The sequence below is a fragment of the Rhizomucor pusillus genome (assembly GCF_041956525.1).
Source record: "Rhizomucor pusillus strain CBS 183.67 unplaced genomic scaffold VTP01scaffold_19, whole genome shotgun sequence".
Lineage (NCBI taxonomy): Eukaryota > Fungi > Mucoromycota > Mucoromycetes > Mucorales > Lichtheimiaceae > Rhizomucor > Rhizomucor pusillus.
The window spans coordinates 213,553-239,175 of NW_027192161.1; the positions used below are offsets into that span (position 1 = coordinate 213,553).

The 25,623-nt window shown below is 45.9% G+C and overlaps 9 protein-coding genes across 9 annotated transcripts; 7 read left to right on the top strand and 2 right to left on the bottom strand.

The window, feature by feature from the left end:
• Positions 1-157: 157 nt before the first annotated feature.
• VTP01DRAFT_3953 (uncharacterized protein) lies at positions 158-4,186 on the top strand (the record flags this gene model as incomplete). Its single annotated transcript, XM_069382581.1, has 5 exons — positions 158-1,792; positions 1,850-2,413; positions 2,470-3,711; positions 3,778-3,871; positions 3,930-4,186. The coding sequence occupies 5 exons, from the start codon at positions 158-160 to the stop codon at positions 4,184-4,186; spliced, it is 3,792 nt and encodes a 1,263-aa protein (XP_069235887.1).
• Positions 4,187-4,488: 302 nt separating this feature from the next.
• Positions 4,489-5,441, top strand: VTP01DRAFT_3954 (uncharacterized protein; the record flags this gene model as incomplete). Its single annotated transcript, XM_069382582.1, has 5 exons — positions 4,489-4,584; positions 4,659-4,723; positions 4,804-4,946; positions 5,021-5,200; positions 5,269-5,441. The coding sequence occupies 5 exons, from the start codon at positions 4,489-4,491 to the stop codon at positions 5,439-5,441; spliced, it is 657 nt and encodes a 218-aa protein (XP_069235888.1).
• Positions 5,442-6,027: 586 nt separating this feature from the next.
• On the top strand, positions 6,028-8,852 carry VTP01DRAFT_3955 (uncharacterized protein; the record flags this gene model as incomplete). The annotated part of the gene is made up of 13 exons (XM_069382583.1): positions 6,028-6,052; positions 6,153-6,322; positions 6,385-6,568; positions 6,635-6,720; positions 6,775-7,036; positions 7,091-7,251; positions 7,309-7,647; positions 7,701-7,850; positions 7,909-8,015; positions 8,072-8,351; positions 8,411-8,477; positions 8,534-8,745; positions 8,814-8,852. 13 exons carry the CDS (start codon positions 6,028-6,030, stop codon positions 8,850-8,852), a joined length of 2,082 nt encoding a protein of 693 aa, XP_069235889.1.
• Positions 8,853-10,140: 1,288 nt separating this feature from the next.
• Positions 10,141-10,857, top strand: VTP01DRAFT_3956 (uncharacterized protein; the record flags this gene model as incomplete). The annotated part of the gene is made up of 1 exon (XM_069382584.1): positions 10,141-10,857. The coding sequence occupies one exon, from the start codon at positions 10,141-10,143 to the stop codon at positions 10,855-10,857; it is 717 nt and encodes a 238-aa protein (XP_069235890.1).
• Positions 10,858-10,964: 107 nt separating this feature from the next.
• VTP01DRAFT_3957 (uncharacterized protein) lies at positions 10,965-14,268 on the top strand (the record flags this gene model as incomplete). Its single annotated transcript, XM_069382585.1, has 11 exons — positions 10,965-10,967; positions 11,039-11,274; positions 11,342-11,606; positions 11,665-11,839; positions 11,895-12,322; positions 12,385-12,519; positions 12,581-12,772; positions 12,835-13,196; positions 13,250-13,883; positions 13,939-14,094; positions 14,158-14,268. 11 exons carry the CDS (start codon positions 10,965-10,967, stop codon positions 14,266-14,268), a joined length of 2,697 nt encoding a protein of 898 aa, XP_069235891.1.
• Positions 14,269-14,321: 53 nt separating this feature from the next.
• VTP01DRAFT_3958 (uncharacterized protein) lies at positions 14,322-15,548 on the bottom strand (the record flags this gene model as incomplete). Its single annotated transcript, XM_069382586.1, has 7 exons — positions 14,322-14,477; positions 14,537-14,637; positions 14,702-14,846; positions 14,908-15,000; positions 15,073-15,219; positions 15,299-15,376; positions 15,447-15,548. The coding sequence occupies 7 exons, from the start codon at positions 15,546-15,548 to the stop codon at positions 14,322-14,324; spliced, it is 822 nt and encodes a 273-aa protein (XP_069235892.1).
• A 114-nt stretch (positions 15,549-15,662) lies between these two features.
• VTP01DRAFT_3959 (uncharacterized protein) lies at positions 15,663-16,361 on the bottom strand (the record flags this gene model as incomplete). Its single annotated transcript, XM_069382587.1, has 1 exon — positions 15,663-16,361. The coding sequence occupies one exon, from the start codon at positions 16,359-16,361 to the stop codon at positions 15,663-15,665; it is 699 nt and encodes a 232-aa protein (XP_069235893.1).
• A 702-nt stretch (positions 16,362-17,063) lies between these two features.
• Positions 17,064-18,882, top strand: VTP01DRAFT_3960 (uncharacterized protein; the record flags this gene model as incomplete). The annotated part of the gene is made up of 7 exons (XM_069382589.1): positions 17,064-17,287; positions 17,387-17,678; positions 17,743-18,002; positions 18,065-18,176; positions 18,242-18,467; positions 18,552-18,616; positions 18,685-18,882. 7 exons carry the CDS (start codon positions 17,064-17,066, stop codon positions 18,880-18,882), a joined length of 1,377 nt encoding a protein of 458 aa, XP_069235894.1.
• A 2,130-nt stretch (positions 18,883-21,012) lies between these two features.
• Positions 21,013-25,581, top strand: VTP01DRAFT_3961 (uncharacterized protein; the record flags this gene model as incomplete). The annotated part of the gene is made up of 14 exons (XM_069382590.1): positions 21,013-21,027; positions 21,593-21,736; positions 21,792-21,837; positions 21,892-22,013; positions 22,076-22,363; positions 22,429-22,633; positions 22,714-22,868; positions 22,947-23,232; positions 23,294-23,512; positions 23,574-23,668; positions 23,748-23,961; positions 24,022-25,166; positions 25,227-25,280; positions 25,339-25,581. 14 exons carry the CDS (start codon positions 21,013-21,015, stop codon positions 25,579-25,581), a joined length of 3,231 nt encoding a protein of 1,076 aa, XP_069235895.1.
• Between the last annotated feature and the right edge of the window lie 42 nt (positions 25,582-25,623).

Below are 25,623 nucleotides of genomic sequence, written 5' to 3' on the forward strand. Positions count from 1 at the left end.
AATCGGATGACGGAGAAGAGGCGTTGCAGCAGCGCCTTTCTACCTGACGTTCATGCCTCCCAACATATATCGTCTGTTACTTTACACACTGGTGCTATGTGCATCGCAAGCTCTGTCAGACCCAATTACAAAGATTCACAAAGAGGGCTATTGCGCAATGCGTGGTCAATGTGGCTCGCGCGGATTTATTCCCCTCAACTGTCCGTACAACGAACCGGCCGTGGAACCTGAGACTGCTTCCTTTCGAAAGCTGCTAGTCGACACCTGTGGTCCTGAATATGCTTCTGGACCTGTCTGTTGCGAGGAAGAACAACTTACACAACTTGTCGATCAAGTGCAAAAAGCAGAACCGATTATCGCGTCGTGTCCTGCATGCTGGGCGAACTTTATGCAGTTCTGGTGCTCGTTCACCTGTTCACCCAATCAGTCTGCGTTTGTCAACGTTACCAGCTTGTATAATAGCAGCGGTACAATGGTTGTTGACTCGACAGATTTTTGGGTCGGTGACAAATTTGGGTCGCAATTCTACGACAGCTGCAAAGATATCAAGTTTGGATCCAGCAACGGATATGCTATGGATTTCATCGGCGGCGGAGCAGATAACTGGCATGATATGCTCACTTATATGGGTAAAGAACGACCAGGACTCGGTAGTCCTTTTCAAATCGACTTCCCGCCACTCGAGCTAGGTGATGCATTGGAACGTTACAACGCTGTCGGGAAATCATGCAATGATTCTGATCCTGCGTATCGATGCTCCTGCGTCGATTGCGAGGCTGTGTGTCCAACGTTGCCACCAACTCGCGAGCAAGAACCTGACTGCTACGTCGGCAAGCTCAAGTGCTGGACTTTTGCAATGATCATGACGTATGGCTTGGTGCTCGTATTTGTTCTTGGTTTGGTGTTACTGCGCAGTCGGCATCTTATCCATTGGGTCCAAAAGTATACTGAACTGGATATCGAACCAGAGGAATCACGCGGACTGTATGAACGTGTTGCGCTCACGGACGATCAGGACGAAGCTCTCGACGACCATTTGCTAGATCCTGACCACACCCCACGCCGATATTGGTTAAATTCCAAGATACAGAGTTGGTTCTATCGCCAGGGACTCATTTGTGCTCGCCATCCGTGGTCTGTCATTATTTTAGGACTGCTCTTCGTAACGCTCTGTTCGTCAGGCTGGTATCGATTCTCCATTGAAAGAGATCCAATCAATCTTTGGGTATCACCATCTTCGCGTGCGTTAGCTGAGAAGAACCACTTTGACGCGAATTTCTCGCCGTTTTATCGTACAACGCAGCTCTTCCTCGTCAGCGAGCAGTCAGAACCGATTGCATCAATGGAACGACTGCAAAGCTTATTTAAGCTCGAGGACGAGATACGATCCATGAAGACCGATACGCATGAATACCGGCTGCAAGATGTATGTTTCCACCCGAATGGCGATGCCTGCATAGTACAATCAGTCACTGGGTATTGGGAGAGCGATATTGACAACTTCGACCCTGAAACATGGAAATCGTATCTCCTCGGTTGCACAGAAGAGCCTGTTACGTGCCTGCCAGAATTCCAACAGCCTCTAAAACCACAAATGATTTTGGGAGGATACAAAGACAATGATTATCTGTCTGCAAGAGCATTTGTCGTCACCTTTGTGCTGAAAAACTCGCTGGATGAGTCGGAAATTCTCAAGGCAGAAGAGTGGGAGAAGTCGCTGCTTCACAAGATATTATCAACTGTAAACGAGCGTCCTGAATGGGAAGGAGTACGCATTAGCTACTCTACAGAGGTGAGTTTCTCTGGATTATCTGCTGATAGGAGCAAATTACTTACAAAGAGACTGTAGAGCTCTCTTGAAACGGAGCTGAACAAGTCATCTAACACAGACGCATTGACCGTAGCAATAAGCTATCTGGTCATGTTCGTCTACGCGTCCATTGCCCTCGGACGATTCCAATCTTTGAATCCTCGCCGTATGGTCATTGACTCCAAGTTTGGCTTGGGTATCAGTGGAATATTGATCGTCATCTTCTCTGTGTCCTCGGCTGTCGGCTTGTTTTCAATGACGGGCAAGAAGATCACTCTTATTATCGCCGAAGTGATACCATTCCTTGTCTTGGCAGTCGGTGTAGACAACATTTTTATACTCTCTCACGAGTATTCTAGGCGCCAAGAATTCGATCCTGACGAATCCATAGAGGAACGCGTGGCCAAAACTCTCGGAAAAATGGGTCCCAGTATACTGCTAAGTAGTCTTAGCGAAACCATTGCGTTTGGACTAGGCACCCTGGTTACGATGCCTGCAGTTAGCAGCTTTGCGACCGTTGCGTCCATTGCCATTTTTGTGGACTTTATACTGCAAGTCACTTGTTTTGTGTCGTTCATGACTCTTGATGCTCATCGTACAGAGGTAAGGTGGATTAGATAAAATGCATATAGTGATATACCAACATGCAATGATATTAGTCTGGACGCATTGATTGTGTGCCTTGCGTTCGAATTCGGGCTCCAGAAGTCTCGGAGAAGGAAGGCTTCTTAGAATCGCTTTGCAGAATATACTATGTTCCAGCTTTCCTCAACCGCAAGATGCGCTACGTAATTTGTCTGGTTTTCCTCGGCTTCTTTATGCTCGGGTTGGCGATGGTACCAGAGTTGCCGCTTGGATTGGATCAGAGAATTGCTCTTCCTTCCGACTCCTATCTCGTCTCATACTTCAACGATCTCGATAAATATCTCAACATCGGGCCACCAGTATACTTTGTCATACGGAATGCTAACCTGACTGATCGGGACTCGCAGAAGAAAGTTTGTGGACGGTTCTCAGCATGCAATGAAATGTCCCTAGCCAATGTATTGGAGCAGGAGCGAAAACGGCCTGAAGTGTCTTACATTGGAGAGCCCACGAGCAACTGGCTGGATGATTACCTATACTGGCTGAACCCGAGCGTTGGATGCTGCCGCCTCAAAAAGCGACCATCATTTTCAAGTGCATTCGGTCCACTAGAAAGTCTCTATAGACGGAACGAGCTGGAGCTTTGCGACGAATTCGATTGGGACGACGATTGCGAGGACTGCGTACCAGACTGGTCTGTTAGTATGGAAAACCTTCCTGAGGGCAAGGAATTTTTCAAGTTTTTCGATCTCTGGATCAATATGTCTCCGGATGATAGCTGTCCTCTGGGAGGCAAGGCAGCTTACGGGGACGCAATTGTTGCAAACGACACGAGGGTCACGATCGAAACGTCGCATTTCCGTACCTTCCACATTCCTCTACGCACTCAACAAGATTTTATCGCTGCTTACGCTTCAGCTCACCGCATCGCGAAAGATCTTGGCGAGTCGCTAGACCTTGATATCTATCCGTACTCGCTATTTTACATCTTTTTCGAGCAGTACTCTTACATCGTCAGCATGGCATATGAGCTGCTAGGCCTGGCTATCCTGTCGATCTTCATCGTTACAAGTACCCTCCTAGGAAGCTTGAGAACCGGTATAATTGTTATGGGAGTCGTCATCATGATATTGGTAGACGTTATGGGCATCATGACCGTATGGAATGTCAGTCTCAACGCAGTCAGTTTGGTGAATCTCGTAACATGCATTGGTATCAGTGTCGAGTTTTGTTGCCACATTGCACGTGCATTTATGGTTGCAAGTGGCAGCCGCGAAGAAAGATCTGGAAAGAGTATGGTAGATGTTGGAAGTTCGGTAAGTTTTCGTGCCGGCATCTAGGGATTACAACAAGTTTCTCAATGAAGCTATCAATTTTGATAGGTCTTTTGTGGAATCACATTGACGAAATTCGCCGGCATTGTCGTGCTCGCTTTCACTAGATCAAAGATCTTTGAGGTTTACTACTTTAGAATGTGTAAGTATGGAAATTGATCGCACACATCAGACTGTATGCTAAAAATATATGCACGTAGATTTATGCATCGTCGTCCTTGGAGCTTTGCATGGCTTAGTTCTGTTACCAGTCTTGCTAAGCATGTTTGGCGGTGAAGGAATGGCTATTTTAGCTGAATTTGACGAAGATGGCTTCATTTGGTCAACTGGATGGAACAATGATGGTCGACGGCTGTTGATAGATGATAATGAAAGCCAGGATCAGGTCTTGATCACGGATATTCCTGATGAACAAGATGGAGCAGCAAATCGCTCCAACTCTCGACCGCGGAACTAGCAAGGGCAAATTTACAGCGCTCATCCTCATAACCTAATACCCTTTCCTTTTACAATACAGTTTTGATGTGCAAGGCCTAATAAAATGCAAAGAAGAAAGGTTACCATTGTACCGGTGATGCTACCTTTGCTCATGTCACATGGTGTCCCTAGGATCGCTGTGCTGCTACTGCGCCCAGGGGTTCAAAAGTTACACATGCCGCCGCAGCTAAGAGAAAGTTTTTCCCAACTGCGAATCCGCACGCATGCAACGCATATAAATATTGCTCTTTTCGAAAGTAATAACCTCTCAGATCCATCACCATGAAACCCATAATTCTGTATGATATGACCTTAGGAGACAAGCAAGACTTGATCTCACCTAATACTTGCAAAGCCCGTATTTCTCTGAACATCAAGGTATAACACTAACCGAATTGAAGCCTTCTTAATTCATTCCATCATTTCTGCTAAAAGCCCTGCTGCTCTTGCAGGAAATTCCATATCAAGTGGAGTGGTTGACGTTCTTCACTATCCAGACAGAACTTCCAAAGATCCTGTAATGTTTTGAGTTTCAGGAAGATCTTCACAATTCAGTGTTTATAGACTAACGTGCGCTTGATCTGGTATCACTTTTAGCAAAAATAATGAGCGACCTACCGTCCCAGTAATTGTTGATCCGAACACCGGTGCGGTAGTCCAAGATTCGTGGGAGATAGCGCTCTATCTCGATAGACAGTATCCTGATAAACCTAGCCTGTTCCACGGCGAAACCAATGTTGGCATCCACGAACTCTTTTATACATGATCCTTCGATGCTATTGTCATGCACTTTGCAGGGATTGTTCTGTTCCAGACATACGATCTATGACTCCTGACGAAAAGAAGTACTTTCGGGAGACTCGAGAAAAATACTTCCATTGCACTTTGGAGCAACTGGCTGGCGATCCGGAGGATGCATGGAACAATATTGGTAAAGGTTTGTTGCCTGTCAAGAAGGTTCTCGAAAAGCACCCATACATCACTGGAACCAAAGGTATGCATTCAGCCATACCGAAACCTACTAAAAATATCGATGGCTAACAACATCGTCCCGCTCTCTAGTGGGTCAGTCGGATGCTGTGCTAACTGCGTTCCTTCATCTTTTACGCAAGCTGAAAGGTGAAAGCGAACTTGAAAAGCGTATCCTGGCCGACGCCAAGGGATTTTACGAATGGTGGAAGCGTATGCAAAGATACACTTTAGAGCAACCCTTAGCATTGGAAGATGCTCAGTAAATTGGTATAGTAATCACATCTTGTATACACAGTACACATTGTTTTCCTCGTCTTGAGCTGCTTCGTTTTCGCGCTTATATTGTATACTCTCATGAGCTAAAGATGATCATGTATGCTCTCATTTACCTGTTTGGATTGCTTAGACCACTTGATCGCTAGCCTCGATGTTGACAATTATGACGCCTAAATGTGCCTGGAAAGTATTAGATATTCCACACCCCTGGCATGTTGCACCTGTCACCTCCGATGAACTTTCTTCAGTACGCCGTTGTACAAGTATTGTTGCAACAACTGTTGTCAATTCATGTTTGTTATGGTTCTGAAGATAGCATATTTGATTATATTCGAGGCAAAAGTGGATCAATAGATAGACTGAACGAAGCCGAAAACAACCAGTAATTCGACAGGAACTCTGTGTCAACATGCTGTGTGCTCTGAGTTGATATGGGTAAAGTTGGTGCCAGTGGTTGCCAACATTGGCTCCGCCAAGGCCGCTTCTTGCATTGAGCTCAGCTGTCTTGTCCTCGTATATTCTTCTTCTTTTCCTTTATCGCGATCTGCTTGGCAGCTTTGTGCACCACCTGCAATGGACGCACATCTCATCAAAACAGGTATGCACCTGCCTGCTTGGCACCACTGTGCTGCGAGAAAGCTTCCAGGTACACGCAGTTCCTGACTCACGCGTAATCTGGCTCCGTTGTTGCTATTCAGTTAACAAGCTTCAGGATGCATTCTTGACCGTTGGAGTGCACAATCCAGTCGACTTGCCGCAGATTACTGTTATCGGCTCCCAGTCGAGTGGTAAAAGCTCTGTTTTGGAGAACATTGTTGGCCGAGATTTCCTTCCTCGCGGTACTGGCATTGTCACTCGACGACCTCTTGTGAGTATACGTGACCATTTACGAAGATTCTCGAAAATATTTACACGAGACAATCCTGCTAGGTTCTCCAACTTATCAATCGACCTGCTACTTCGCAAACGAACGGTACTACTAACAGTGACTCGGACGAAAATCCTGATGAATGGGGCGAATTCCTCCACCTTCCTGGTCAAAAGTTCTACAACTTTGACAAGATCCGAGAGGAGATTATCAAAGATACAGAGTTGAAGACGGGCAAAAATCTGGGTAAGCAGTGCACGGACGGACAAATACAAAGTATAGCCTGAAGCTCACATTGGGTCTATTTGCTAGGTATTTCGCCTCAGCCGATCAACCTCCGGATCTTTTCACCTAATGTCTTGACCTTGACATTGATCGATCTTCCCGGTCTGACAAAGGCAAGAGGACTAATTAATTGGTTAATTTATACATGATACTAACTTGTCTCCTAGGTCCCTGTTGGTGACCAACCAAAAGACATTGAAAAGCAGATTCGAGAAATGATCCTCAAGTATATCACGAAACCCAACGCAATTATCCTGGCTGTCACTGCCGCAAACAGCGATCTTGCCAACTCGGATGGCTTGAAGCTGGCACGTGAAGTCGATCCAGAGGGTCTGCGCACGATCGGTGTCTTGACCAAGATCGATCTTATGGATCAGGGCACAGATGTCATTGATATTCTGGCAGGAAGGGTCATTCCACTACGTTTAGGTGAGTGATGAGACTTATCGAACGCATGCTCAGTTACCAAATCCTGTATCATAGGCTACGTGCCTGTAGTTAATCGCGGTCAGAGGGATATCGAATCAAAGAAATCGATATCCAAAGCATTGAGTGCCGAGAAAGAATTTTTCGAAAACCATCCTTCGTACCGAAGCAAAGCTCAGTACTGCGGTACCCCCTTCTTGGCACGAAAACTTAATATGGTAAATCATTCATTGAAACAAATGCCTTTACTGTGAATCCTAACATAGAAATGCTAGATCTTGATGCACCACATTCGAAACACTCTGCCCGAAATCAAGGGCAAGATCCAATCCGCCCTCACCAAATACCAAATGGAGCTCGCTCAGTTAGGAGATCCGTTGGGCGATAGCTCTTCGCATCAAGCTAATCTGGTCCTCAACATCATCACTGAGTTTTGCACCGAATTCCGCACTATCATCGATGGTAACTCGAACGACCTATCCAGCTTCGAGCTTTCTGGTGGTGCACGTATCAGCTTCGTTTTCCACGAATTGTACGCAAATGGCGTCAAATCCATCGATCCCTTGGATCAAATCAAAGACGTCGACATCCGAACGATCTTATACAACTCTTCTGTAAGCAAATTTTGGAACATATGCATAAATGTCATTGCTAATATGCATTTCAGGGTTCATCTCCAGCCCTTTTTGTGGCAACAACTGCATTCGAAGTAATTATTAAGCAACAAATCAAACGATTAGAAGAACCTAGCATCAAATGTATCAACATGGTATACGACGAGCTTGTGCGCATTCTTGGTCAGCTGCTGAACAAACAGGTAAGCATCTGTTACAGCTTATATTTTATAAAATATGGTTATTAACCAGTCGTTTCAGTTCTTTAAACGATTCCCGGCTTTGAAGGAAAAGTTCTACCAAGTCGTTTTAGCCTTCTTCAAGAAGGCAATGATTCCCTCTCAAAAGCTTGTCACGGACCTGGTTGCGTAAGTAATACAGTGCCGCTGTAGAGGGAATCTGTGGTAACTGACTTTGCTTCTAGCATGGAAGCTTGTTATATTAACACAGCTCATCCTGATTTCTTGAACGGACATCAGGCAATCGCTATGGTTAATGAACAGCTTTCAAGTAAGCAGCAAAACCAGCAGCAAGGGCACGGTGCTACAGATTCGGCAAAGAGCACACGATCGCACCAGCAGCTTGCATCACTGCAGACTGGTGGTTCATCCCCTCAATTGGATGGTGACAACAGTGGCTCTTTCTTTGGAAGCTTTTTCTCCGGACCTAAAAAGACCAAGAAGACGGCTGGTCTTATGGAAGCAGTAAGTTGATCATATGGCCTATCTGCAGCTTTTATTACATTAGTAAACAAAAAATGTAGCCGCCCGCATCCCTTAAAGCCACTGGTGCCCTTTCTGAGCGCGAATACATGGAGACTGAAGTTATCAGTAAGTGCAGATATGAGATCATGGAAGGCTTGTAAATATTGACGTTTTCTTCCCAGAACTTTTGATACAATCCTACTTCAACATTGTTAAACGGACGATGATCGACATGGTGCCCAAGGCCATCATGCTGAATCTCGTTTCACATGCTAAAGAAGGCCTACAAAGAGAGCTGCTTACGGAACTGTACAAGGCGGATGTATTGGACGACCTTTTGCAAGAATCCGAATTCACCCAGCAACGTCGAAAAGAATGTAAAAAGATGATCGAGGTAACTTAAAAAAGAATATCATAATAGGAATAGCGAGAATGAGTGGTATTAATTATTTGGAATCACAGGCTTTACAAAAAGCGGACGAGATTGTCGCTTCAGTCTAGATGTGATATTTTCCCTACCTTTACAATACAGGCACCTTATATATTCTTCCCTTCATACCATACTATTGATTGTCCCCTGTCTGATCGGTTATTCGGACATACAGAGAGTCGTGAATAAGATCCTAATTATTTGATATGCAACGGCAGCATGGAATTTTCTGGTCCATCTATGATCTCTAGCCACATCTGTGGCTGCGCCCCTCGTGATGATATGGCGGCGAACGTAAGCTGCACTCAAAGAAGAAGGGAGGTAGTAGCACAGCTGCTGTCAATCTCAGCCGAGTTCTGTTGCACGTGAGCAGAAGGACAGAAAATTACAACGAGGGAATGTCGATCCAGAAAATAAGAAAAAAAATTGCAGAGCCTCCCTCGAAACCCAGCAGCAGATCAAAGTTTCGCGACATGCGAAAGACTTGCTGCTGCTTGTCGTAATTTTAGTAAATTGTCACGGTATCCGTCGCTTTTCCAAATAGCAACTTTCGGAAGCATGGGAAGAATTATCAAAGATTTTGTTTGCATGTAAAGAAAAAAGAAAAAAAGAAAAGGTACCACGCAAGGAGAGACAGGGGCAGTATGAAGACGAGTGTGAAAATCTAGCACGTATCCGATTTGTGGGGAAATAATACCCGTGGAAGATCCCTTGTCTAGACTGTGGTGCTGTTTGTCTGCGCGCAGCAGTAACCGTGACGGATTGAGGTGACACTCGCGCAGATCAAGACTCAAACCCCGTATTCTAATAAGCGAATTCTCTTGTGCAATGGGCTAGAAAGGTAAAAAAGAAAAAAACGATGTCACCACTTGCTAGTTTGACGACGCCGCTGTTACAAACATCCTTATCGTGGATGACTGTTGCAGTCAGGTGAAGTAGCACAACAGTTCAATTACTATTTAAGCATTTCGTTCGCGCCACTTTCCCTTTTAGCTAAAATTTCATTGTCACACACATGGAAATGATTGGGAAGGAGGAGGCCCATTGTTGGATACCCACCTCTATCAGATTACTGCTTCAAGATTTATCCGAGTCGGAAAGCATGAGTGTAATGGCTTGATTAGTTCATTTCTACAAAAGCCGAATGCCCGGGCTACTAAAAGCGGGGCATTATTCCTCGTACATCCTGACTACGAAACAAGGTAGGTTGCTATGACAACTTGTGTAACTAGAGACTTTGGCCGGATCGGGTCGCGCGACGAAGAGGAGCAAAAAATAAAGAGCTCATGTGGGAGTATATAATCCCCATTCGGGATATCTTCTCTCTTTACTCCTCTTTTCTTCAGAATTCTTTCGATAATGGAAGGATTTGTCAAAGCTTTGAATGAAGCATCCGTGGAGGAGCTTCTTAAAGAGATATCTGATTTCACACAACAGCAACCGCAACAGCAGCAACAACTGCCACCACCACAACCGCAAATGTTCTATCCCTCCCCGACATCTTCTCCACTTGTTACTCCTCCATACTTTTCTGAAACAGATTGCGCCTACAACAGCAATGACTGGTCTTTCTTACCATCGCCTCCTCTATCAACATCTTCAGATTCAGATATTCGCATTATTCCACAGAAACGATCACGGAAGCAAGTCCCGTACGCGGCTAATATGCTCAATCTTCAACTGCAAGATGATCGGATCAAAAAGCAGACAAAACCCCGTTCTGGTTCAACGACTCGAACTGCCAACTACACCTGTGACGTCGAAGGATGTAATAAAATGTTCACCCGACCATACAATCTAAAGTCCCACAAACGAACACACACTGCCGAACGACCCTTTGCTTGCCCTCTCTGCCCGAAACGTTTTGCTCGCCAGCACGACCAAAATCGACATACACTCCTGCACACTGGAGTCAAAGCATTTACCTGTCCTGTATGCTTCAAGTCATTTGCTCGCCAGGATGCTCTCAGCCGGCATATCCGGCCATTAGGAAGTAGTGATAGTAGTAATAGTGGCCCTGTATGTACTAGAAATAGGCGTCGACGACGCTCTCCTAAAAGATCAACCAAGGACTGACTTAACCAACTCTGAAATCCAAAATGTAGCCCCTCAAATTTTTCAGTCGTGTGGCGCGAATTTTCGTTCTTAGCTCTCCCTCTGTACTTTGTCAACCCTGTTGAGCAATGGTACATTACATGCCAAAACGACGTCGCCCACTGCGATCTTGTCTCCTGCTTACCATTCATATTCTTTCTAGTCTGATCGCAAGAGAAGAAGAGATAGCATCCCAGATACCCCCAGCGACATTCCTGTCGATTCACCTGCGCCCTTCCCTCCTTCCGAGATTCCGCCCTCTTCGCCAGCACCTTTCGTTTCAGAAGCAGAGTATAGAAACGACGCAGAGGAGATTGTTGATGATCAATACGGCGATGACGATGTCGTTAACTCTGAAGACGAAGGCGAAGATCTGTTCGCCCCTGGCGTGCTCGAAAAGTTTGTTGAATTTGCTGCGCTCTTTACAAAGCAATCGATAGTTAACAAAACGCACCACCACCGATAGGGATTACGCCACTAACCCCGAGCTCGATCGCTACGAAGCTGAGGGTGTCGACGATGCGGAATACGAAGCTATGGATATCGCAACACGCAAGCAAATAGACGCACAGCTCGCGCGCCGTGACGCTGAGATCCGTCGTCGTCAGGGCATGGCTGGTGCTTTCCAGGACGACGTTGACGACGACGAGGCACGTCCTATTTTTACTGCTAGAGCTCGACGTAGACGCAACTATGATATGGATGATGTTGATGACGTGGAGGAGGCGGTGGTGAGTTTCCAAGTTACATTTACAGCAGCATGCATGTATTCGCTGACGTACGATGCAGCCTGAAATGACGCTTGAAGATTTGAGCAATGTCAAAAACGGATCAATCGCACACTGGGTTACCCAGGAGGCTCCACGCAGAGCAATCAAACGTGAATTCAAGGAATTCTTGCAGACATATGTCGATGAACACGGTACTTCTGTTTACGGTGAACGTATCAGGGATATGGGTGAACGTAAGTAATAGAACTCCTTTGCAAGGGAAGAAAGATCACTTAACATTCTTCACAGGCAACCGCGAATCTTTTGAAGTCAACTATGGACATTTGGCCGTGAGCAAGGCCATCCTTGCCTATTTCTTGGCTAATGCGCCCATTGCTGTATTGAAGGTGTTTGACGAAGTTGCGTTGGAAGTCACCTTGCTCCAGTTTCCAGAGTACGAGCGCATTCACCGCGAAATCCACGTCCGTATCACTGATCTTCCCGATATCAACTCTCTTCGCGACCTGCGACAGAACCAATTGAATTGTCTTGTCTGCGTTACCGGTGTCGTTACTCGGCGAACAGGTGTTTTCCCACAGCTAAAGTGGGTCAAGTTCAACTGTGGCAAATGCAATGAATTGCTCGGTCCATTTTATCAAGATATCCACAACGAAATTAAGATCCGTACATGCCCTAGCTGTCAAAGTAAAGGTCCTTTCCATGTTAATATGGAACAGGTAAAGTAAAAGGTTGCAATGATTATTTAAGCTTGATAATCTAACCATACATCAATTTCTAGACCGTGTACCGTAACTACCAAAAGTTGACAATCCAAGAAAGTCCTGGTACTGTACCACCAGGCCGTCTTCCGCGACACAGAGAAGTCATTTGCTTGTGGGATTTGATTGACCAGGCTAAACCTGGCGAAGAAATTGCAAGTATACTTCCGTCAGAGTTAAAGTTTTCCTGCTGATAAGCTAACGAGGATATGACAGGAAGTTGTCGGTGTCTACAGAAACAACTTTGATGCATCTTTGAGCACAAAGAATGGCTTCCCGGTATTCGCCACCATTATTGAAGCAAACTACATCAACAAAAAGGAGGATATCTTTGCAGCCTATCGATTGACAGATGATGATAAGAAGACTGTCATTGCTATGAGCAAAGACAAACGCATTGGTCGTAGGGTAAGCGTTGGAGACAAAGTAATGTATTACTACTTTATATTGATAATAACCAAAATGCATAGATCATGAAAAGCATTGCACCATCCATTTATGGACATGAAGATATCAAACGAGCTATTGCATTGGCACTTTTCGGCGGTGTGCCAAAGAATATTCAAAACAAACATCAGATCCGTGGCGATGTTAATATCCTCATGCTGGGTGATCCCGGTACCGCCAAGTCACAATTCCTCAAATACGTAGAAAAGACTGCTCACAGAGCCGTATTCACAACTGGCCAAGGTGCGAGTGCAGTCGGTCTCACTGCATCCGTACACAAAGATCCCATTACACGAGAATGGACTCTGGAAGGCGGTGCACTTGTCCTGGCAGACAGAGGTGTCTGTTTGATTGACGAATTTGACAAGATGAACGATGCAGACAGGTAACTATCGCCAGATTATCATAAATGGAGATCCGGAATTAAGCAACCATTAGAACATCTATTCACGAAGCCATGGAACAACAATCGATCTCTATATCAAAAGCTGGTATTGTTACCACCTTGCAAGCACGTTGCTCCGTCATTGCAGCAGCCAACCCTATTCGTGGCCGATACAACTCTGCCATTCCATTCAGTCAAAACGTTGAACTGACTGAACCTATTTTGTCTCGTTTCGATGTTTTATGCGTTGTAAAAGATACCGTTGAACCAGAACAAGATCACTTGCTTGCCACCAATGTAATCAGCAGTCACATCCGAAGTCATCCACAGTACGATCAAGCAGACGACATGGCACAGCCTACAGAAGATGATCCAGATATCATTCCACAAGACATCTTGCGCAAATATATCATGTACGCTCGCGAGAATATACACCCCAAGCTGCAACAAATTGATGAAGCCAAGCTTTCTCAATTATACTCTGAACTTCGTCGAGAATCCATTATCAGCAACAGTCTGCCCATCACCGTTCGTCACTTGGAATCCATGGTCCGCTTGGCAGAAGCGCATGCCAAGATGCATCTTCGCGAATACGTACGTTCAGAGGATGTGGATATGGCTATCAAGGTGACATTGGACAGCTTTATCAGTGCTCAAAAGTTCAGCATGATGAGAATATTGCGAAAGGTAAATGAACGGTTGATCTATACATTAAGAACTTTTGACTGACGTTGCCATGCAGCGATTCCGACGATACATCACAAGTATGCAAGATCGAGACGAATTACTCTTGTCAGCTGTAGATAGCATTTGCCGTGAGAAGCGTCGTCTGCATCATCTGCGACACAAGGTGTTGCCTGAGCAGGTTGAAGTCACTCTTGAAGAATTCGAAAACAGAGTAAGTAATGCATATTCACATCGTTGCTATGCGTGGCTGACAAACTTGATTTCGAATGTTCAGGCCAAATTGATGCATGTCCAGGATGTGGAGCCTTTCTTAAACTCATTGCTTTTCCAGAAACACAACTATACATACAACGAAGCAGAAAAAGTCATTACCAAGAAATATTAGTTTATTCATCAATTGTATATGTATCTTCATTTTTTAAGTAAAAAGTCTGTTTGTCATTTGGATCCTGTAGCAGCGTCTGTATTTGTTGGCGTTGATATGAATGTTTCCATGTGCTGTCCGAGCTGGATTCCGATATTGTTCGCTGGAAGCAGGATTTTGCAAAAAGTTTTCAAATGCTTGAATGATTGAAGATCGTCTTCTTGCATTTTCTATCACCCCGTTATGGTTAACTCTTTCTAGAACTATCGCAATGCAGCAACCAACTAACCTGAGGCACTGAGGATGGTGTAGATGACGACGAGGGTGATAATGGTAGAGATGATGATGATTGCGATGCATGGCTGGGTATCTGTTTCTTTTTCTCAAGACCTATACGACGAAAGCAATGAATACCACAAGTCTTCGATTCTCGATGAGTAACCATTATGCTCACGTTGCCGTAGCTTTTCTCGTGCTTCTTGCGCAGATTTGAGTTTAGATGCTTCAAGATCAATTTGCTTATTGAGTTGCTCAAGTTCTTTTCGCAACACTTCGCGCTTGGCCTCCATAGAATCGCGTCGCGATGGATTTGATGCTCTCTGTTGCAATCGGGCGTTGAGCTGCATGCTTTGAATAGAAGTAAAATCCATCCACGTTTACCCTGCTTTGTTGTCGTGGCCTTTTCCGATGCTGGTTAGGTGTGGAAGCCGTCAATGCTTGCAATTTCTTAATACTGTTCATCTGATAATCGAGCTGTGTAATTTTTTACAGAGCTGAGCATCTTTATCTCGCAGCGAAGGAGGACGTGACACGGATCTGATTTACCTTCAATTCCATATTCTGCTCCTCCTTTGCGAGTCGTGCCAAACCCGCTCGAGCTTCCTCTAGCAAGGCATCGATCTCAGGTACAAGTTTGCTGGCGATGGCCGACTGTGCAAGGTGGATATCGGCGTCGGTAACAATCTCATATTTCTATGCATGCAACGTGATTCTCTCGTCAACGGACTCGTGGAAACGCGCTAAAGCTGAGCAACCGGCCATGTGACTATACCCTATCAAAAGATGTAACTCTGCCTAGACGTGCAAAGTCCTTTGTAATGTCCTTCAGACTATGGACTGATTCGGCGAGCTGCGAATGTTGGTTTGATGTTTAAGTTGTCGAGTTGTGGAAATCAGGTCAGATTTACAAAAAAACGCACCGCACCGACAGTTGATTCTAGACAGGTGCATGCACCCTTCAAGTTTTCAGCAGCTGTGTAAGGTTTCTGCCATTCCCGCGCACGTTTTCGTGTAGGAGCCATTTTCAAAATGGAATAAGGGGGCGGGAAGGAGTAGACGGAAAAGAAAGTTTCAAAAAATTCCTGCGCCAATTTGCGGGAAAAGTTCCCATTCCCATTTTCTTTGTGTTTGTATGTCTACTCTTGTTCTGTCTCATAAGCTATGATCTCTTTAAGCTGAGCTATCAAGTTTGGCCATTTATCCACCTGGTCGTAGATGGTCATCTCCCAGATATCATCGGGCATTTCGTGCCTTGGTATTTTCAGCGTGTGCTGAAACTTTTCAAAACTGTCTGCGTTCATGCATTCGCGGCAATTTACGTAGAACTGAGGATAGGCTTTAGAGTTAAGACGATCCGGATGGTTGCGGATCCGGGTAATATCCACATGCTCAAAATAGTAGGGTTTGTCTTGTTGATTTGGCTCCACATCAGTGTAGCCTACCAAATCGCAAAATTGTTGCAGAAGCGGCGGAACGTCTCGCAGCGCTTTACTGATGCGATCGAGCCAATCCCTGTCTGGCATTGTCGCTCTCGAGCAGTACAGAGTATTTTCAAATCGCGGCCAGGCAGTGTGCAAGTGAGAACGAAGAGCAGCAAAAAATGCACGGTTGTGTTGAACGAGCTGTCGCATTTCTTCTGGCCTGTCCAGCATGGCAACCAAGACAGTGTTGGGCACAGCGCGTGCACAGATATCAATTGTTGGTGATCGGAGGGGTGATAGCAATGATTTCTGGTCTTCGTATTCCTCTTCCTCCGCTCCGGGCGTGTCTGGTAGACTGAATGTAACGGATGGTTTCCGTTGCGAGTGCGGGGACGGGGGTGATTCGATCATCATCGAGGCAACAGAGTATCCAAGTGAAGAAAGTTAGAGAGTAGCGGAAAGAATGGAAGAAAGAAGAAAGAGCAAGAAGGCGGCGTGGAAAAGAAGAAGCAAGGAGAATATGAGAGAGAAACACCCATCCAATTTTTTGCAGGGACAGTTCCGTCGTGTGATCATGGAAAGAGCAGCTGCCCGGTTTTCCTCCACTGATTTTCTGAATCCGTACAATCTGTAACACGGGCCACCCGCACTCACTGGCAGCAGAACTTCACACACACACAGATGCACAAAGAAGATGATAGCCGCGCCAACCTAACAATCACGAGTCATCAGGTCAAACGGGTGTGCGATTCCGATGCTTTTACATGCATTCAGAGGGATTGCCCTTGCTGACAAGTTATCGCAAACTTCATGTACTGATCGGCATAGATTGTTGTCATTCATGTAAACCGACCAAATTAAATTAAACCATGCATGAATACGTTCTCATGCTTAATTTAAACGAGTTTCTTATCTCTGCTCACGTATCTTCAATCAGCCCCTTTTTCTGACCACTTTTAACAGCACCGTCGGTCTGGGGCACGTGAACGGCAGAGTTGTACTCACTCTCTGCTCTCGACGTCAGCTGAAACCTTACGTCACCCATGACAACCGACGCCTCCTCGCAAAGATCTGATCGATCTCACTCTTTCTCCCAATTCCTCACGCAATCCTAGAATGCCGCGAAATTTGCAGAAACAAGCGGCAAAGCAACAAGCTCGGATCGCCGCGCTTAACACATTGGGCACACCTGTCAGCAGTCGCCCAGGATCTGATGTTGAGGAGGACTGGGAAACAGCTTCGGATACTTCAACGGTTGATTCGATAGCAACGTTGGATGAAGTCTCCCTTAGTGACGAGGTACGGCGCTGTGTTGACGATTTAGGCGAGAAACGAGCCAGGCAAGTGTACAACAACAATAACAACAACAATGCCTTTCTCAATGCGGAGTTTGGTGCACGCATAAGAACAGAGGAAATTGACAATTGCTTTCAATGCAGTGTAAGAGAGACGGCGCTGGCAAAGTTGAATAGATTGCTCGCGCACCATTATTGCGGCAATTTTTTTGCAGAAAATGCATCAAGCCAAGAGGCATTGCTTCAATTGCTATCTCGATCACTTCGGAAACCAGGGTCTGCAAAGGAAGCCCAGCTGGCAGCGAGAGGCATCGCGTTAGCGTTTGCAAACCAGGCTGAACTATCAAGCAGCGAACAAGAAGGATTATACGGCATGGTGCTATCGTTGCTAAAATCAACTATTTTACATTCATTAGATTCCGAACTTAAATACCAGGTTTGTCTTGTATCAAACTGGATCACATAAATTAAAACTAACTAGTCCCTATGTACCACAAAAGAGTATCGAGACACTTTCATTCATAACATTCATTGCAGCTTCTCAAGCAGACACAAAAGGAGGACTAGAATACTTTTACAACATATTAGCATCAGAAGGAGAAGATTTGCAGCCGGAGGAACTCGAGGAGGACAAACGACTATCATCTGCCGATATTGATCGACTGATAGAAGCATGCATACGGGCGTATGGTCTCTTGTATGCATCGCTGTATGGAGACACACGAGGGACATGGGAGGATGCGTGGGATGAGTCTCAAAGGTGAAATTATCAGTTTAGAATGTCGTCAGCAGTGTTATTGACCACTTGATTACATCATCTAGCGTGATGCCTGTCCATTTGGAGCTGTTGCAATCCAAGGCCACGCAGACCCGGATTTCGGCGGGAGAAAACGTGGCGCTAATGTTTGATTGTGTAAAGACCCTGAAAGATGAGGTAGAAGAGCGCAACTCCGTTTCATCATTGTGCGGACTTGGTCCGGCTAAAAGCAAAACTGATAGGCTGAGGATGAAGACGAAAATGGCGCGACTCCCGAATACGTCGAGATGGACGAGCTCAAAGACGCGCTGCAGCGTTTATCAACTGACAGCAACAAACGTGTCAACAAGCAAGATCGAAAGGAGCAGAGGACAGCTTTCCGTGATATCAACCGGAGCGTAGAAAATGGTGATCGGCCGAAACATAGGCTCAAAATCGGCGGTACTTTGCTACATTTTCGTGGATGGGGTGAGTTCTTTCTCTCTCTTTCTCTCCCGCGGCGATAAATCATTCTGCATTTTCTTTAACGACCGAAAATATCGTTCCGTTTAGCACAACAGGTTGAGCTGGCTGCGTTTCGGAACTTTCTCGGTCCTGGTCTCGCCAGGCATCTCCAGGTAAGTTACAGGATAGGCTGTCATTTATTTTGTAAGCTTCCTCTTATGCTGATAATAAACATTGGTAGGAAAATGAATTGCTGCAAGCAGTTTTCGCAGGAACTCAAGAAGAATCATCTGAATCTGGCGGAGAAGAGCTGGAGGAGGAGACTGTCGGCACAGCCTTTGGTTTCGAAGGAGAGGATGAAGACTTGATGCTGTCTGCTCAATCGGCCGCTGGTAAGCGCGATCGAGCTCGCAGATTGAAAATGTCCAAAGGGCGTTGATTAGACCAAAAAATATAGCAACATGATAATACATCTGGCAGAAATCTCATCTCCTATGTCACTTACGAAGCTAGATTAATTGCACATATCTCTTCGGGAAGAGTTTTGTGTGAATTTGCTTTGGCAAAGGATGTCATATTTTTGCATTCTCTATGGAGAGGGAATTGAGGATTTGATAAGAGCACTTGAAACTGCGAGCTATATCCAGAAAAGATCACTCTGAAGCGCTTGACTGCAGCTGACCTACAAGGCAGGATGTTACCGAATGGTTGTGGAGGCAGCAAAGTAACAAAAATGGGCCTGCAAATTGGTGCAGAACATTGAGATTCAGTTTCCCTGCGAGTGTTCCAGCCGGAAACTTATAGAAGTGATAAGAAGGTTTTAGATCATGAAATGTATGTATCGATAAAAAAGACACGTTATCGTTACAGAGCTTATTTGGATTAACCATTGGGATCCATCGTAACGGGAATGGACAGAACGTCTGCTGATATCTCGCGGTCGAAAACAGTAATACCTCGTCCGGTGAGTCGTCGATCGACAATTTCTATCTGTCAGCAATCATAGGCAATGAACAACCGATGATCAAAAAAATCTTATTCATGGCCAGCGAGGACCTGCAAACGGAATGTGTGAGTCCACCGTTCTTTTCAATGATCTTTTCTATTCTATAAGCAGCTATATCGAAGGAGCTTCTGTGAGCAAGTTGGAACAGACACACAACAACAATGGATAGGGATTTGCTTTCTGAAAAGAGTGTACTACAGTGTTACCGTGGCAATGGGGTCCGGCGCATGCATGCTGCTGCGTCTTGTTGTTATTTGGTTATTTGCGGAGCAGAGCAAAGAGGACCAATGGCTGCGGCTGCCGCTGCTGCTCCTTTGATGCTTCATCTGCTGCTGCGAACCAGGTGATCATCCATCAATTGACAACCGTCGGCGGCGGTGAGTTCCTGACTGACATCTGCCGTCCGGTGTTTCGGGGGGGGGGTCGCGGGGGAATAATTGATTGTCAAATCGTGATGACAGCAGCAGGAACGAAGCTCGATATCATCCCGCGGAGCTCCTACTCTGCGCATGCGATGTGACATTTTTGCATTACGTATGAGAATGCTTAGCAACCTGTCAACCATGCAATTTTCTGATCACATTTCTCAGGTGGTGGAAGTGAGGACAGATGGACAGCACGAGCTGGTAGATTCATGCTTGGGGAAACTCGTCCTGTCTCTTACCAACGTCAACATCTTATCTATGTAGACGAAGCTATCCCGACGAGCAAAGCGATCGCCTCTCTCTGAGAAGGTATAGCGTGGCAAGCGCGTATGCAAGAGGCTGATAATCTATCTGCAAGCTGCTCTTTAGCAGGGCGTAGCACTTCAAGCAACAATATGCATGAACACGATGAAGGCGGAGCCTGCAGCGTGAAAATAAATAATTCAGGTTTAGGTCCTCCATTGTCAGCGTGTGCGTGCTTATTTTAGCTGATTCTTCTCTTATGGCTTTATATCATGGAATATATTCTCTCTAAGTCGTTGTATTTTACATTCATCATTTGTAATAAAACACAAGGTATCACCAGACCATGTTTGCTAATTGCACTTCGATTTAGGGGTGGGAAATAGTCGTTGAATTGACGGCGGATCATGCTTCATGCTTAACGCGTGCTTGCAATGAGTATATAAAAGCAAGCTTGTTGGTGGAACGACTATGTAGAGCCATCGAAGGCCGTCGAAGATAACTAAAGTCTTTTTTAAGCATTTCTATTTTTTCCCTGTCATCTAGCATTTCCAGCAGCTATCATTGATTGAAACGGCGAGACCAAAAACTTTTGCTCGCTAGAATAGCCTAGAAATGTGTAATTTCCATGGAAAGTAACAGGACGACCGGGGCATTGAAAAAGGCCCATCCATTTTTGCATTGTCCCTTTATGCTGGGAAAGTTATGTGCATTTACGCCATGGAAGTGCTCGTAAACAGATGTAAAACAGTTTGCTACCACAGAGTTTTCCATCGAAAGACTTTAGGGTTCTTTGGGCGTCCCGGCGGCAGCACAGAAACGCGTATCGTCATCGGACGCGCGAGGAGAAAGTGCTGCGCTTTGACATGATGGTAGGTAGCACTCTGCGGGTCGCATGATTTCTAAAGTGGTACGTTTGCCACAGCTTAGGCCATAAAAGTCATAATTGTAAGAAGTAACGAACAAACAGATCGGTCCGGGGTCTCCGTTCGGCGAATGGAAGCCGACCTGGCTGGGGGAGGATAGCAGGCGTGTGTGATCGGAGACGCCTCCGATCAGAAAGGGTACTTGCCTAACACCGATTGCTCTCTCGTTACACTCGCAGAGACAACATGCAGCTTTTGCCACAGGGAGCGGGTTGGGGGTGGGAGGGGGTGGAGACAAGACTCTACTTTTGAAATCCCATTATAAGAATCCGTTTTCCTCCCTACAGAAAGTGCGGGAATCGTCTTCTTTTCTTCTTTTCTTTTTATTATCTCTCTCTTTCTTTCCTCAATACATCTCTTCCGTTTCCATTCTTCTTCTCTTTTTCTTCTTATCCCCGTCCGCCTCCATCCTCCTCCTCTCTTGCATCGATATGCCTTCTTCTCTAAAGGTAGATTATATTCTGAGAAAATGGGGGGGAAGAAAGAATGAGAGAAAGAAAATATTGGCATTAAAATTCGACGCTTAAATGCAATCACAATAAAAAAAAGGGACTTGAGTCAGATTTATACGATCTGGGATTCGCACACAGTTGGAAGCTCGTCAAGGAGAAGGATTTGCCCGATCTCAAGGATAGTAATGACATCGACAATGACTTTTATTCGAGATTAATACAAAACACGAAACGGCCATTGGTAAAAAGGCCCGGTGAACAATGCTTTGCATTCTTGTCTCACCATTGTGCAATAGTGCCAAAATGTCGATGTGGTCGTGCCTTCCGAGCCACGTAATCCAAGTAAATACATATATACAGAATGCCACGCAACTTGACAGCTCATCCGACGATTAGATCAGTTTCGGCAATTGCTAAACATCGTTGGAGCACCGTGCCCCAGACAGTTGCCAAACATCTTCAACGACTTTGACGCACGGTCCCCACCCGAGTCACCCACAGACGTCACAGCTAGAGCGGTAATAATACAATTACTTTAAATTTCTGCTCCGGAGGAAACTAAACCGCAAACGTCCTATAGTACAAGCCGGATGATCAGCGAAGAGAAGACACGATCCAGGAGTTTATTAGCAGCGAAGAGTCGTACGTGGAAACGCTTCGGACGATTGTAGAGGTCATTGCTCGACCGCTGCGGGCCAAGAGCTCCCACGAGCGGTTTGCAGTCATCAACCAGTTCAAATGCAACAAAATATTCCTCAACATTGAACAGATCCTCGAAGCAAACGAGAAATTCATTCAAGATCTTCGGCAGTACAACGCATCTAGTTCCGACGTTGGCGCGTGCTTTGGTGATATTTGCGCCACTCATGTAAGACCTACTCTATCCATATTTTCGGTACCCTGCGCTGAACCCCCAATTGTTACACCATTTAGATGAATAACTTTGAATGCTATCGCAAATATTTACACGAGTACAGAGAGGCCCAAAAGCTGCATACCAAGGAATTCAGGTCCAATCAGGCATATCGCAGCTTCTTGATCAAGGCCAAAGATGATCCTCGATGCAAACGGCGCGGGTTACAGGACTTGCTGGTCCAGCCGCCGCAACGTATAACTAGATATGTGTTGCTACTAAAAGGTATGGAAAATTAACAAGTGTGTGTGTGTGTGCATTCACATGCTTTCCGAAGCATTTGTCTCACTGCATCACCAATTTAGACATTTTACAGTTTACGCCGAGAGACCATCGTGACTTTATCCAATTGACCATGGCGTGCGCTAAATCGAGCGAAATAGCAACCATGGCTGACGATGATCCGACAAAGGTAGCCACATTGTGCCACAATCTCTACATATCCGTCAAAGACTCGCCCGTACGTGTAGCACACCCAAATTTCCAGAGACACTCGTTCCCTGGCTAACCTTAATTCTGAAACAAAAAAATAATTCAGTGCTCGCTCGTCAACCAGAATCGATCCCTGCTCGCCTGCGTCGATGCCATCGAAGTTCATCGCGATACAAACAAGCCAAGACAAGCTGTCACTATCTTCCTGTTCAACGACAAGCTCATGGTCACCAACAGGCCCTCGCACAATGTCAAAGGAATTGACCTGTGCGGTCTTGACGGAAACATCCCTGATTCGTCTGGCTCTTTAATGCGCGGAATCAAGCGAGAGCAATTAAAGTTCAAGGGCTGGATCGACATTGAACAAGTAGAACTCTTTAACGGCGCTTCTGGTAAGGATAGAGAAATGTGCGATATATACAGCATATTAAATTCGCTCTGCGTGGATTACAGATCGTCCGAGCTCCTTCTTGTTGCGCGCAAAAGCCCAGATTCCGGACAGCACATCCACTGTATCATCATTTGAAAAATACTTTCACAAGGGCCCTCGTCTCTACACATTTGCACCACCGTCGGATGACGAGTCTGAGGGCCAACCATCCAAATATTTCACCAAGGCAATCGAGTTCATCTCTTTGTTCCAAAGAGCACATGCGCTGGCCAAAGAATGCGGTGTGTAAAATACATCTATAGAGATGCATTATCTGTTGCTAATCTGTACATTTTTTTACAGATGAAAACGACAAGACATTCTACCGCACGTGGGACTCGGTTAATGTATATAGTAACATTCACAGTTTGGCGAGTTATTCTCGCTCTCGGCACAAGGTACTCTCCATTTTTACTATTTCTGGTGGCAAAGCCGAGTTTACTCATCGCTTTAACTTTATTGTATTCGTAATCTTAGAATAACATTGCCGTTGTGTACATTGAAGAAGACGCCACATTTGATATTCGGTCTCTCTTCCGAGAGACGTGCAACTCGCCCTGGATAGTTGCCCTTGTTCAAGGCGATTCGAGAGGTTTCCGATTTAGCGTTTGCAGCAGGGTGCCTCTGACTGTGCCACATTCTCGGAATGGGCACAAAACGAGCGACTTTGAGTGCATCTTCTGGAACAATAGTAAGTATCTCTCTCTTTGTGTGGTTCCACGACATCTCCGGATCTGATTCCCTTATTTAGTCATCTTATGCGAAAGAAATCTAAGATGTTCGCAAGAGTTTGCCGGCATGGACGAAGTGAGCCACGGTTCCCGTCGACGCTCACGCTCAAGATCAAGGTCTCTTCCGCGCTCTGCCAGTATCCCAACATTGGGCAAATTGTTCAGCAGCAGTCGGTCCAGATCCACGTCGCCGTCTCGGCACGCAATCGACAGTAATGCCAACATCACACCCACTTCTTCGCGTTCTTCACCCATCCAGTCTACAAACACTGGACGAGTCAGTCCTGTGGCGAGGATCAGCACACTCGTTAGGAAACCAGTTCCTAAGGACCGCAGCATGCGTCCTCGTGCAACCAGCATGACGAGCCTCTCCTCACTTGCAGATACTCTAAGCAGCTCCTCATCGCCTCCTAGCATCACTGCGCGATCCTCCAGGCGCGGTTCCACCGCCTACAAGGGCGTGGGGGCAGGCAGGAAAGCCAGTGCCGATTCGGTCTTGTTGCACGAGCCACCTCGTCCCAACAAAATCTGCACGAATCACATTGACCAATTTGCAGGCAGTGTTCGGCGCGACGACGGCAGCGGCGGCGGCGGCGATCTTAGTCCCCTCAAGGCTCACATCCAAACTGTGTATGCCAGCTTATCTCGTGAGCATGAGCTGAGCTCGAGTCCTACAACAACAACAGCAACAACGCTTGGTCCCGAGTCTCGACCTTCAAGCCGGAGCAGCACCCGCTCGTCAACCCCTAGCCTTGCTCTCAGCAACGGCGGCAACTGCAACCATGCTGGTCACCATGCAAGCGGGCACTTTACAGTCTCGTCCATGACGAGCCAGAGTACCCGCAGCTCTGTGAGCTTGGAAGAATTGGAGTATCTCAAGTACTCACCGCCACCACCGCGTGTCGGAATCGCCCCCGAACACCATGACGACGAGATTAGCCGAAAGGTACAGGAGCTGCTTGCGTTTCAGAAGAAGTTTTCGCCGAAACCGTTGGCTCGACAACCACCTCCTCCTGCTGCACCTGACAATGGATTCATTGTATCACCCGTCCACCAGCAGCAGCACACCTCTCCTGATGACAGCACAGAAAAGTGGAATCAGCTTATCGACAAGTGTCGTGTCCTGGGCAGTCAAATAACTCGAATGACGGAACACCTTCAGGCTGTAAGTGAGCCAACAACGCTTTTATATTATTATTGTTGCTCACGAGTGAATCCCGCATAGAACTCGCCTGACTTTATGTCAAGAAAAAGTATAGACAACGATGCCATTTACAATGTAAGTTGATCGGAAACTTAAATAGCAACCAGTATCATTGACACACCCTGGTTTGCAGCGGTTCAATGCGAATCTTGATGAGATTGCAACCATATTCGATAATTACAGAAACACCCAACAACATCGCCGCTCCCAAGTTACTGCTCAACCGGATTACTTTGCACTCGCCGGAAACGATGCTGAAACCCAGTTGATGCAGCGGCTAAAAGAAGCCCAAGCTGAACGTGATTATTGGCAAAGGCGCGCCAGTGATTTGAAGAATCAAATTGTCGAATACAGCCGACAGGGATCCACATTGTAAAAAAAAAAGAAGTTTCAAGTATCGCGACATCGCCCTCGAGTA